This window comes from Scleropages formosus, chromosome 6, assembly GCF_900964775.1.
Source record: "Scleropages formosus chromosome 6, fSclFor1.1, whole genome shotgun sequence".
Classification (NCBI taxonomy): Eukaryota; Metazoa; Chordata; class Actinopteri; order Osteoglossiformes; family Osteoglossidae; genus Scleropages; species Scleropages formosus.
In genome coordinates, this window is record NC_041811.1 from 25,931,646 (window position 1) to 25,945,361 (window position 13,716).

At 40.0% G+C, this 13,716-nt stretch overlaps 2 protein-coding genes across 2 annotated transcripts; both read left to right on the forward strand.

Annotated features, from left to right (window-relative positions):
• The first annotated feature begins 1,362 nt into the window (after positions 1 to 1,362).
• rad1 (RAD1 homolog (S. pombe)) lies at positions 1,363 to 5,002 on the forward strand. Its single transcript, XM_018754662.2, has 6 exons — positions 1,363 to 1,466; positions 1,822 to 2,028; positions 2,133 to 2,241; positions 3,167 to 3,425; positions 4,442 to 4,540; positions 4,641 to 5,002. Exons 2-6 carry the CDS (start codon positions 1,834 to 1,836, stop codon positions 4,813 to 4,815), a joined length of 837 nt encoding a protein of 278 aa, XP_018610178.2. The 5' UTR covers positions 1,363 to 1,466; positions 1,822 to 1,833; the 3' UTR covers positions 4,816 to 5,002.
• A 4,413-nt stretch (positions 5,003 to 9,415) lies between these two features.
• Positions 9,416 to 12,938, forward strand: bxdc2 (brix domain containing 2). Its single transcript, XM_018751128.2, has 10 exons — positions 9,416 to 9,590; positions 9,740 to 9,851; positions 10,275 to 10,318; positions 10,414 to 10,484; positions 10,783 to 10,832; positions 11,000 to 11,073; positions 11,539 to 11,589; positions 11,786 to 11,887; positions 12,020 to 12,148; positions 12,378 to 12,938. Exons 1-10 carry the CDS (start codon positions 9,441 to 9,443, stop codon positions 12,621 to 12,623), a joined length of 1,029 nt encoding a protein of 342 aa, XP_018606644.1. The 5' UTR covers positions 9,416 to 9,440; the 3' UTR covers positions 12,624 to 12,938.
• Positions 12,939 to 13,716: the final 778 nt, after the last annotated feature.

Genomic DNA, 13,716 nt, shown 5'->3' on the forward strand with positions numbered 1-13,716 from the left:
CCATGGCATATCTCAAATTTCTTAAAAGTAAATCAGACCTTGGTGTTCAGTGTGCATTTCATGTACATTTCAGGAGCAGTTAGGGAAAAGGCTCATTTTTATACTGACAGAATTGTATAATGTCTAAATTAGTTTGTGCACATTAACAGTCTACTACCTGAAAAGCATATTTAACCTAAATTCTGAATTTATTCTGGTGTTCTACAAATTATTTTTTTAAAATAATAAACAGACAAGAATGCATACAATTATTTTTGTTAGCTCCAACCAAAAATTTATGAGTTCACGTCCCCAACGTGTATCCTGTTGAAGTAAAATTCAACGTGAATCACACCAAATACATATCTGCTAATACAACATTTTCTCAGCAATCGGAGGTTACTTTAATTATTTTTTTCCCTGAAATTATAGCAACATTTATTTTCCGAAAAGTAAAATGAACACATGTAGGCCTAACGCTGAACTATTACGTGTGTTGCTGGAAATAATTCCGCTGGTTTGGACGGAAACCTCGTAAACTTCGGAGCTGCTGAATATTCTCTATAGATCCAAAAGCTGTATGTCATTAATAAAACGTGTATGTTAGAGAAAGACAGCGTGAATGTTGCAGTTTTTTTTACACCGACCAAGAAAGCTGTGACCGGAAATAGGGCGTCAAACAGGTGTGTTCTTCACAGCTTAACTACGTTTTCATATTTTACTAACAGGGTAGGCAGTGTCCTGGTAAGCTGATGTGTTTCAGAACCAAATGCAGTCACGCCAAGTGAAACTCTTTACACTGTAGAAGTAAAATGCTCATTTTTAACTCAGGTGCTGTAACTTTGTCTCTTGCTCTCCATTCTGGTGGTGGAGCAGCGCAGCAGCGCGCAGGTTCCCCCATGCGATGCACATAGCGCGCCATCTAGTGGTGTGGCTGAATTTTCTATGGGCCCTTAGTAGCACACGCCGCTATGGACTGTATATGATGCGGTGAATCAGCCGTGGTACCATCAAGTTGGTAAAACTGCATTTTAGTACGAATTATTTCACTTGCGCTGATTTTTTTTTTTTTTGTTTTGCTTTCAAGTCTACATCCGTATGTTAAGACGCCTGCCTGTGTATCCTAAAAACCTGCTCCGTGAACACTCGCTCAAAGTAACATGAATAAAAACAGGACGCCGTTGTTGTGCAAGGCGACTTAACGCAAGGTTTGTAAAACACATAGTTAGGTCGGTACAAAGATGCAAACGTGATAACAAACTTAAGCGTCTAGCAAGCTACGTTTCTTGTAATGGGGATATTATCACTGCATAATCGAATGGAAGAGCCTACGTGGTGGCGGAACGACGCAAGACTTTTATTTTGACAAGAGCGGCACCCGGAAGTACTTTGTCCTGCGCGCGCTTGTGGCGCCTTTCTTTGGCTGAGACGCTCGAGCCCTTTCAGCGATATTACCAAATATGTTTCGTGTCTAATTTATGTCTACAGTGAGTAAATTGCGTCATTTAATAATTATTTCTTATTTTTGTTATATATATATATATATATATATATAGTTGATATGTTATCCCAGTGCTTAGTAGTTTGGTATGAATCTGGAGAAGTGTGGGAAAAATGTGTGTGTAAGTTTGTACTAGTCTACACAGCGTGTCCAGATACATTGATTTATATACATTTACATGACTTATTCATTTATTTAGCAGACGCTTTTTGTCCAAAGCGACGTACATCTCAGATAATTATGAGTGTCCCTTTTTTGTAACAGTCCCGGTGTTCGTGGTTGTATCTCTGAGTCTGTTGTTGTCTGTGTGTGTGTGTGCGCGCGCGCGCGCGATGCCGCAGCAGCGTTGAAGGATGCCGCTGTCCACGCAGTCGCACGTGCGCGATGAGCACTATGTGCTCGCGGCCAGTCTGGACAACGTGCGCAACCTGTCCAACATCCTGAAGGCGATCGCCTTCAAGGAGCACGCGTTCTTCAACGCCACGGCCAACGGACTCAAGGTCACCGTGGAGAACTCCAAGTGTGTGCAGGCCAACGCCTTCATACAGGTCGCGCCCGTGGGCAGCCAACTGTGGCTCTTAGAGATAATTCTGGATCATAAAGCATATTCTGTGTGCGTCTGTGTCATGCAAGATTCCCTCCCCCCGCCCAGGCAGAAATATTCCAGGAGTTCACCATTCACGAAGATTCAGTAAATTTTCAGGTCAACCTGACTGTCCTCCTGGATTGTCTCACCATATTTGGAGCAAGCACTGTACCAGGTCTCTCTTTTTTTGTCTTCTGCATCTGTCTGTTTATCTGGAACATTTGTCCATCTTGCAGCAATTTATACAGTCAGATATTCCAACCCAGGGTTTTCAGATTCCAAAGCAACAGCCCTAACCATTATGGCACCTGCAGCTAGTAACCCTGTTGTCACTTCAATTCATGAGAACTTTTACATTTATTTATTTAGCACATGCTTTTCTCCAAAGCAACTTCCAGTGAAGTCTATGTAGTGTTATGAGCTCACACACCTTATTCACCAGGGTGACTTACACTGCTAGATACATTACTTACACTGGGTCACTCATCCATACATCAGTGGAACACACTTTCTCTGTCACTCACACACTATGGGTGAACCTGAACAGCATGTCTTTGGACTGTGGGAGGAAACCAGAGCACCCAGAGAAAACCTACACAGACACAGGGAGAACATACAAACTTCACACAGACTGAACAGGAATCGAACCCACGTACTCTCATGCCATCCAGGCACTGGGAGACAGCAGCGCTACTTGCTGTGCCACCATGCCCCCTACTTTTGGAAGCAATTCTTGGGCTTGTGGAAAACTCACATTTCAGTTAGTGTTTTAGACCGTTGTGATCGACCATAATCGCAGGTAATAAAGGGTACAAATATTTATTCATGCCACATACTTCAGTAACCAATGTAATGATTCAATAAAATCCACATAAGGAAATCTGGCACTGCAAGTTGAAAAAATAAAAGTAAAATATAGGAAAGTATTTTCTTGTTTTGAAATAGTTTTTCTTTAGCATCCATTAAACTGGTTGCTGTGTGAGCTTTTTCTGTATAATACTTGATATGAAATTTAACTTTCAGCATTGATTTATGTCTGCTTTCTGTTATTTGTCCTGTGTTAGGATTGATTAACTTGTCTTCCCGACGTGTTTGCTTAGGGGTTGCAACTGCCCTGCGGATGTGCTACAGTGGCTACGGCTATCCACTGACTCTGTTCCTGGAAGAGGGGGGAGTGGTTACCGTTTGCAAGATCAACACCCAGGAGCCTGAGGAGCCCATTGACTTTGAGTTCTGCAGCACCAATGTCATCAACAAAGTGATTCTACAGTCTGACAGCCTGAGAGAAGCCTTTTCTGAGTTGGACATGACCAGTGAGATACTACAAATCACCATGTCCCCTAGCCAGCCGTATTTCAGGTGAAGCCTGATCTTTTTAACACATTACTCTGCATAATATCGCCTATTCATTCATTCATTCATTCATTCGCTCATATACAGATTTTTTTCATTGTCTTAATTTCATTAAGTGTTTCAGTGGTCAAGACCCTTTCCTCAGAAGCATAGAGGCAGGATACACTCTGGCCAGGACAAGAGTCCAACACAGGGCTTTCCCATGCTAAGCGCAATATGTGTTTCAGCTGAATGGGTGACTCCATGTCTTCAGAACAGAGTTTCTGGGCTGTGTGACTGAACAGAGATTTGACCCCTGTTTCAGTCTGTGAGGAGTGCGTATGTGTTCCTTCATGCTTATGCGAGTTTCCTTTAAGTGCCCCTGTTTCCTTCCACAATCCAAACGTGTTTCGAGTGAACTGATTACTCTGGCATTGTAAATATCCTTTAGTAAAGGTGCCTCCTACATCTGACCTAATCATTGCACTGTGCTGCTTGGGAGAGAAGCATCTGCTAAATTAATAAATTTGAGTGTAAATATCTGTAGACTGGAAGAAACTGGAGTACCTGGAGGAAACATTGGCAAACACTGAGAAAACATGCAAACCATCCAGAGACTGAGCCGGATTTTAACCTATATCCGAACCCGCAGCCCACGAGATCTGAGGCATCAGAGCGAATCACTTTTGTAACTCTACTGCCCTTATAGTTTTTTATTTTTTAATTTTTAAGATAAAAGTTTAGCTCTTTACGGTGATATTTTCAATAAATCACTCTGCTCTTTTTGTTTAAAGAAAAAATACAGTAACTGCTGCTGGTCACTTACTTATTAACGTCACTACAGTATGAAAAAAAGCATTAAAAAGACTAATGATTAGGTTGTGCCTGGCAGCTAACCCACATGTAACACTGAAGTGGACTAGCTGCTAGCCGCAACCTAGTCATTTGTCTTTTTAATGCTTTTTTTTTTTAAAACCTGGTTAATGATATTGTCTTTGCTTGTAAACATGAGCATTCAAATAAAGTGGCCAATGTTTGTGCAGGCTATCTACATTTGGAAACTCGGGGAGCGCTCACTATGACTATCCGAAGGACTCTGACATGATGGAGCTATTTCAGTGCACAAAGACCCAGACAAACAGGTCAGCAGACAAAACAGTCGTACAGCTATGCTATTGTAAATAGAAGTGTAACCTCAAATGTTGTTTTTCATTGTCTGGCTGACCATATACAACCCTACAGGTACAAGATGTCCCTCTTGAAGCCGTCCACTAAGGCATTGTCTCTGTCCTGCAAGGTGTCCGTACGGACAGATAACCAGGGTTTCCTGTCCCTGCAGTACTTGGTGAGAAATGATGACGGGCAGATCTGCTTTGTGGAATATTACTGCTGCCCAGATGAAGAAGTGGAAGATTAGTCTGATTTATTAAGGAAAAGTATTCCAAACCAGACTTTTCACAATCCTCTCCACCAACTCCACAAAGCTTGTATTTTTTTCGCACTGTGTTCTCAACAGCTATAGAGCATTACAGAAGTATTTTGTATTTGATAAAATGTAAAATAGTGTTTATGCTGAATAAACTTGATACTTGCTCTCTGCCTTATATTGTTCTCATTTTTGTGATTTTCAGAAATGTATCTTATTTTTCTTAGAATGTTGAATGCAAGGAATAAACACTCGTTCTGTACCTTATGTTTCGCTGTTTAAAATAACATGTTTTCAGTATTATTTATAATATTTCAGTATTATTGGAAAACACTTTAAGAAGATATAGTAATCGCTTTGTTGCTTTACCAATATCTGTTTGGGAATGAAGCTGAACTGTTTTTCTGGTGTGTCATTAGGCCTTGACTTTCACTGAAAGGCCTCCTATGAACTATAGGCAGTCCGAATTCCGTTCCTCAGTCTATCTTTATGTCGGAACAGTTAGGTATGATGGGTATCTAATGTGAGTTTGTCAAATGTTTGTCTTAGTGTATAGTATATCGTGTACCTTTCATAGAAACATTAGAGACACTTTTGGATACAATAAAACATATTTAATACAACAGTACAGTGATAATATTACTATGTAATTATAATAATGATAATAAATGTAACTACGGTATTTATAAGGGAGAGACACAGAAAGAGATAAATGTTACTACTGTCATGGTGAGCAGAGGACACAGAAGAGGCTGGACCCAAGTACAGGATCATTATTTTCAATATTAAGGGATCAGACTTGTTCTAGTGGGACGGACAAATGGTCGGTCGATCGCCGAACTGAACAGAGGCGAGGATCCAAAATCATTGTCAAGGGACAAGGCAGGCGGTCATTATGGAATGAGGCTGGGGAACGATGAAGGACAGGACTTTGAAGAGCAAAGCGAGGGAGGTTTGAGGATGTGAGGAGGGGGATAGTCTCAAGTGAGATCCCACAACTGAGAAAAGGTTCAGGAGATTGAGGATTCAAGAGTTTGTCATATGTACAGTAAACGGTTTGTTACACCATACCATGAAATTCTTACTCTGTGAATCCTCTCAGCAGCCTATGACATAAATTGTAAGGACATAAGGAAAGAAAAACACAAGGCATAAATCACAAATTTACAAAAACTATTAGTGCAAAATCATACATTTAAAAAATTACTATTAGTGCAAAAAAATCCAAGAAACGACGTTATATACGTATATAAAGTGTGCAGTGCGCAATGTAAACATGGAAGTCGTACATGTGCAAAGTCCTGCAGAGGTAGATTGGTCTATTTGCAGTTGAAAGGGGATGTGTATTTGTGTGCGCAAGGTATGCAGAGGTAGTCTGTGGTCGCTGATGTTACTGGCGTTGTGTATGTATGTAGGAAGGATGGGGGGTAGCTGACACCTCCCAGGGCTCAGAGGGTGTCGTTCACAAGCCTGATGGCCTGTGGGTAAAAACTCTTTTTCAGCCTTGAAGTTCTGGCTTTAACACTCTTGTAGTGTCTGTCTGATGGTAAGGGTGTGAAAAGGCTGTGCTGGGGATGACTATTGCTACATTTGTTCACATGTTGCTGTATTGTGTGTTTGTTTTAATTATTATTGATACAGAATAGTTTTGTACTAATATGAAGAGGGTTTTCATTTGGTGAAGTGTTGGTTTTTTTTTTTTTTTTTCCCCATTTTTGGGTGGATAAGGCGCCAGTTAGGTATTAGCCAATCAGCGCTATTGGCTAATTGTAGATGGGCTCCTAATCCTCGGAATGGGGGGAGTTTCCGGGAGAGAGCGAGGCAGGTAGGAAAACAGAGAGGCACGAAGTGCTGGTTAACAGTTTACATAATTTGTTAAAATTATTATTGTTTATTAAGTTAAGAGCTGGGGGTGTTATATTTGAGGGTAACTCTGGGGAGAAAAACCCAGGAGAGAAAGCCGTGTTTGGGGCTGTTTTCACTCTGAAATTACTACATGAGTGAAATAACCACATGGTGTGCGGTGGCTAGTTACCTCCGATTAGCTTGTTTGGAGGAGAAGAAATTGCGTGTGTGTGTGTGTGTGTGTGGAAGACACATTTGCACCAAGTTTTCTGAGCTGTAACCCAAGCTGTTGCAGTGGCAGTGCCCAGGATTCACCAAAGGAATGCCAGAGGACCCAGCGTTGATCTACATGACAGGGTGCCGGACCGGGGTTCGCCATCACACCGCCCTCAGCAGAGAGAAGATTTGAGACCTGGTCACTGACTGTTTTTGAGCGTTTCAAAGGAAGAGTGATTAAAGACTATATTTTGAGCTCCAACAAGCAGGCCAACGTTACAGTACAATAGTGACAAAAACCCCTGGTATTAATTTGTTTACTTTCTTTGAGATTACCAAAACATGTTAAAGGTGTTAATCACCTGTTTCCATATTAAACGTTTCCTCTGTTTTTTGTATTTAATTCTGGTGAAGTAACATTTATTCATGTGTGTTTGTAATGTGTTCTCTGGAAGACAAAAAAAAAACAAAATAAGGACTATGGTCCATATGGTCCTTATTATATTTTTTCTCTTCCAGAGAACACATCACAAACACATGAATAAATGTATATCTGTACTGTTACTGTGAGATTAGACCTCCCATACAGATATACAATACGCTAACGGGGCCTCTTAGCACCCTAGTTGGAGTCATACTCCTCAAATTCATAAGCCGCTGTAGATGCATCCCAGAGTTATATTTTTTGTAGACACCACCAATTCACTCCCATGCAAAGGGGTTCTCAGAGGCACCAAGGTATGCTATGGCAATCCTGAAGAAAAAATAAAATAAAATCAGAATTGAGTGGGTAGGCTAAACTGTTAACAGCAATGTGGTCTGACTGAAAAGAAGGAAGTCTTCGTCCTACCTCGGGCTCGCGAGCCGATGAACTGCTGTAGAGGAACAATGTTTTGATGCGCATCACAAAGTAATGCCTGTCTGTTATTATGAATCATAGTATGTAACTCAAATTTTTAATATAGTAGGCTTTACGGGGGGTGGTTTGTAACTACGGGTTGTGCGTAAGTCTGTTGTTCGTAACCTGGGGACTGCCTATATATAATGGCAGCAACTGTAACCACTACACTACCACCTGTTCCTGTTTACAATATTTAAGCATCAGTCTGTCATCTAGCTCAAACTTCTCACAATGATTTAACCATTTATATGGCAGAGTTTCTTTTTTTTTTTAAACTGGAGCTCACATGAATTGTAGCAGATCCACTACAAGCTCTGCATCCAAAGACAAAGGTTCTCAGCAGTATGTTACCAACTAAACTGGAAAGTCTTTCACACCACTGATAAATGATCTCAAGGACAACTAAACCACTGATTCTTGCTAGTTCTTGATTAGCAGTCCTTACACAAGGTCTTAGGAAAGAAGGAACAGTTAACAACCTGCATTGGCAATGAACACCAGCCTCCTGTAGAGCAGAGAAGAACTCAACAACTGAACCACTTTTTAGTAATGGATCAGTAGTCAACCCAGGCATCTCACAAGGGAAGCAAGAACTCTATCAAGGCCTCAGACCTAGACCTCTCCTGTAAGAAATAAGAATTCTACCACCAAACCTTTTCAGGTGACTAACTAGTTTTCTGATTCAAGTTCTTAAGAGCATGCAGCTGAAGTTGGTCAAATGTAGCACTTGTGTTGGGTGGGAATCAAGACCAGGCCTCTCACATGGGAAACAAGAATTCTACCACTGAACCACCAATGCTTTTCTGGAGACTAACTAGTTTTCTGATTCAAGTTCTTAGGAGCAGGCAGCTGAAGTTAGTAAAATGTTTACTTTGCACTGGCTGAGAACTGAGCTTGCATTATCTGGGAATCAGACCCAGGCTTCATGTATGTGAAACAAGAATTGTACCACAAACACTTTTCTATAGACTAGATACTTTCCTTCTTGAAGTGCTCAATACCAGGCAACTCAACAAAGTTTAACTTATTACTTTGCATTAGTCATGAATTGAACCCAGGCCTCCTGCATGAGAGGCAAGAATTCTACCACCAAACTACCAATGCTTTTCTGGGGACTCTCTACTTTCCATCTTGAAATGCTCAATACTAGGCAACTCAACACACTTTAACTTATTATCTTGTATTGGCTGGGAATCAAAGCCAGGCCTCTTGGCTGGGAAACTAGAATTATACCACTAAAGCTTTTCTGGGTACTAGCTAGTTTTCTGATTCCACTTCTTAGGAGCAGGCAGCTGAAGCTGATAAGATTTTGACCTTGCATTGGCTGGGAATTGAACCCAGGCCTCTCACATGGCAAGCGAGAATTCTACCACTGAATTACATCATGTCCAATGTAAGGTTAAATGTCTTTGTTTACAGTTCTTATATTTGAAATAAAACAATATGAAAATCACGTCTGAACGTTTGTTGTTTTGTACTGTTCATCACCGCAGAGCTAACGCCGTAAGTAACGGGCTCTCTCCATACGTCCCCGTCTGTTTTCTGCGTGTTTCGTCCTCCGCACCTCTAGGTGGCGCTGCGCTCGTCATTTCCTTACAGATACCTTTTTACATGACGCCTCGGGGCGGGGATTGTTGTAACACGCGCTTTCAAGATGTCGCCGTTCAAGAGAAAACGTGCGGGTGAAGCGCGGCTTAGCAAGGCTGCAAAAAAGGTGAAATTTTCGGAGAATGGAACAGAGCTTTCGGCCGTGTCGAACGAAGAGCAGAGGAACGAGTTTAGTGTCCCGGCGCCGCTGTCTAAGGTGAGTTCGATAGAGCAGGGTGTCCACCTGTATCCTGAATTATAATAATTATATTATTCGTTCTCCGGAGTTGTTCTAGTAAATGCTTCGGATTGATGATTTGTACTCGATTAATCTTCATTAATTTAGTTTTATCTTTCTTTTCTCAGGGGAAGTGGAAGAACAAAGAACGGGTGCTTGTGTTCTCCTCCAGGGGCATCAACTTCCGAACGCGACACCTCATGCAGGACCTGAGGACCGTCATGCCGCACAGTAAAGCAGGCAAGTAGCGCCGCTGCTCCTCCTCTTCCTCCCTTCCCGCCAGCAGAGCCGCCCGCGTGCAACTCAGAGTCAGAGTAAACAACAACAGCGCTTCTCAGACAAAGTGTCTTCCATTACTTTCGCTCGTTTAGCTGACACTTCTCCAAAGCGACTTGAATTACTACAGTTATTATTATAGTATACCCATGTATAATTCAGCAGGGTAATTTTACTGGAGTGATTGAGTACTTTAATCAAGGGTTTTGCAGCTGGAGATGATGGTAGTTGAACTTACAGTTACAGACAAAGGCAGCAGCAGCTCTGATCAGTACAGTACCAGCAGCTGCTATTTACACAATTGTCTAAGCGCAGTCACTTTATACACACACACAGGTTTTTTTCCTTTGCGTTCATGCAAGTGATGCACATTTTCTCTTTCTGCAGATACCAAAATGGATCGGAAGGATAAACTTTTTGTCGTAAATGAAGTAAGAAAACACCCAGATCTGAGTGTGTGTGTGTGTGTCCCCTTTTTTTTTTTTCCTTTTTCTTTTGGTTTTTCATTGTGAACATTTCTTTCCAGGTGTGTGAAATAAAAAACTGCAACAAGTGTATATTTTTCGAAGCAAAAAAGAAGCAGGATCTCTACATGTGGTGAGTGCGGTTGATGAACTTCTGACTGTTTGCACAGGCATGTTTCTTTCTTGAGAATAAGAGCCATATCCTCTGTAATTTTTTTTCGATTGTGAATCATATGCCTGCATCTCTCTCTCTCCCCCCGTTGATGAAGTGTTACTTTATTTGCATATGTTGCTTTTGAGAAAAGTGTCTGTTAAATGAGTAAATGTTAATAAAATAGTTCTATGTATGCATGTTAAATAGAACTGCATGAGTAAAGGTGTTCTGTATTAATTTGTTCTTAATATGCATCTGAATTGTTGTCTTTTTGTAGGATTTCAAATGTTCCTCATGGTCCTTCAGCTAAGTTTTTGGTTCAGAATGGTAAGTTTGATTGAGATGTTTTCGTGTCTTTCACGCAATCTGCTGTGTGTGATTTCCTTTGCTAGAAACATTGGTTTAATGCTTTATCACATTGTATCAAGTCTGTTTATTTTGTGAATTTTATGTTTTTCAATTCGTCAGTTCACTCAACTTTCATTCCTATTAAGTTCACACTCTGGCTGAACTCAAGATGACTGGAAACTGTTTAAAGGGTTCAAGACCACTGCTTTCATTTGACCCTGTAAGTTCTTTTCTTATAATGGATATTAAGGAATAGTGTGATGTAGTAAAGCCGCAAAGTGCAATAACTGTAACATGAAATGAAAAATTGATTTCTTAATGTTTATCTATTGAAAGCTGTTGCTCACTGCCACAGTTGTAGGCTAGTGTTAAATTAACATATTAATATTATTACCACTAAATAGTAGTGAGGTGATTGCTAATTCCATGGGGAGGAAAGAAATGAATTATAGAGAGCTGGCCAAAACAGCCGATACATGCTTTCCTCCTTTTTGTATTATACATGAGAGCGCACTGTTAACACCCTATGGGTAGTCATAGTCCAAAAAAGCATGTGTATACTTTTTTTTTTTAAAGGTCGATGCCAGTTTTGCAAATGTCTCTTTTAGTTCAGGTTGTTCATGTACCAATTTCAGTAACAATTGTGTATTTGTGGTTTGGGAAACTTGTTGCATTTTCCTTATAGCAATTTGACAAGGAGGCCCACTACTCATTACTGAAGGAGCTCTTCATCCAGGTTTGTTAAATATAAATCATAATGTTTTGCTGATGCCACCTCAGAAAATGTGAGAATATAACGTGTAAAATGTTGTCTACAGGAATTTTTACTAACATGCATAAAAATAATGCTATATTTCAGAAATGTTTAACTTCAGAATGTACATATTGCTAAAGTATATTTATTAAATTACTGTATTTGTCTTTCCGTACAGACTTTTTCTACCCCTCAGTATCATCCCAAGAGCCAACCTTTTGTGGACCATGTGTTCACATTTACAATAGCAGATAGCAGGATATGGTTCAGGAACTATCAGGTAAGTTACTGTAATTTTTGGCAATATTGGAACACTTTATGCTCAACTCATTTTATACTGAATGTGAAAATGCATTATGTGGGTGACAGTCTTGTTCTTTGACCTTATAACTGCTTGATTCCCATTAAACAGATCGTTGAAGAGGATGCTTCCCTTGTGGAGATTGGGCCTCGCTTTGTGCTCAACTTAATCAAAATATTCCAGGGAAGTTTTGGTGGCCCTACACTGTACGAGAACCCCAGCTTTCAGTCACCCAATATGGTAAATGTGCTCACTACTATTACTATATATGCATTTTTTAAAAACTGTTCTCATTTACCTGCCCTTGTTTCTTAGAAGTCATTTTAATGAGGTATGGGTAGCAGTTGAAATGTCGTAAATTAGTTTTACATACATACTCTGTACACATGAACATATAGTCTTTTCCATTTTTTCTGAATTCCGAAAAAAGTTGTTGAGATGAACTAACTTCTGCATTTCATCTGCTAAGCACCGGCGAATGATTCGCTTGGCCACAGCTACTAAGGTTCGGGAGAAACAGATGGTGAGAGAGTTGCAGAGGATGAAAAAGAAGGAGGAAAAACCGCCAGTTTCCAAAGATGTAACTGAGGAGGTGTTTGCAACGCCTGCTGAGGAGAAGCCTGAGATGATAGAGCTAGAACCCCCACTTCGCAAGGAAGTGAAGAAAAAAAAGGATTTCAAGAGGAGAAGAATGCTGAAGCGCAAAAGTCTGTAAATGACTTTAGAAGTGCAGCTTCCATATGGACTGTAAAGTGGAAATTGGAACCTTTAGCTTGTAGGAGTGCTGTTTGCATTCTGGCTTCAATGGCTTCATTGAAGATTCTTGAGATCCATTGAGATTCTTTTTCGTTTTCCAGTTGTAGAAAGAAAGTCTTATTGATTGTTCATTGCGGCTGTCATTTAAATAGCAGCCATGCCTAACTTCATGCTTGTGAAACAGCACCAAGATTCCCAAACTCTCCAAATGTCATTGTTTCACTGAACAGTATGAGGTGTTTCCTCTTTCAAAAGTCTTTTAATACAGACCTGTTTTGACAGTACTTGTTCTGTGATTTTCTGAAACTGATACTGGAATTGATATTCAACTTATTTTGGTGATTGGAAAACAATTATCAGTTTTTCCATTTATCTTATTAGGTTAGTAAATTACTGACAAAACATGAATAAGATAACAAACTTTCAAAGTTTCATTCATCAGAGGGGAAAAAAAGACCACATTACAGCTGGACATTAAGGAGAACATTTGATTAAGGATTTAAACATGCCCGAGTGGTTACTCTTTAAACAAAAAGGTAGTGTTTTTTTTTTTTTTTTTTTTTTTTTTTTCTTTCTCACAAGTCTAGATCTATAAGTACATATATGAGCCAAAAATCTCTGTTTGATGCCAGCTGGTATAAGATTCATAAAGCAGTTTTAAAGGATTTTTAACAGGTAAGGACCTTCCGTGCTTCCATTAGTCTTCTATTTTAGCCTGTGTGCAATACTGTTTGTCAGACCTCAGTAGCATCCCCTAAATTCAGCCTTTCAGTAACAATGTACTTTAATCAGAACACTCACTACTGAACCACTTTTTAAAATGAAAGCGACTGAATTTTAAACACAAGCTGTCCTCACACAGACTAAATGGTATCGTGTGGAATCTTTCCACAGATTCAAGCACATCAGTTAATGCAAAATATAGCTTAAACTTTGTTTTAAAAGACAAAGAGCGAACTCAACATTCTGAATTTCCGTACTGACAGTAGCCTATGCCACAACCCCATCATCAGTAAATTTTCAGGCATTGATAAAGCTTTTGTCTAATTGAT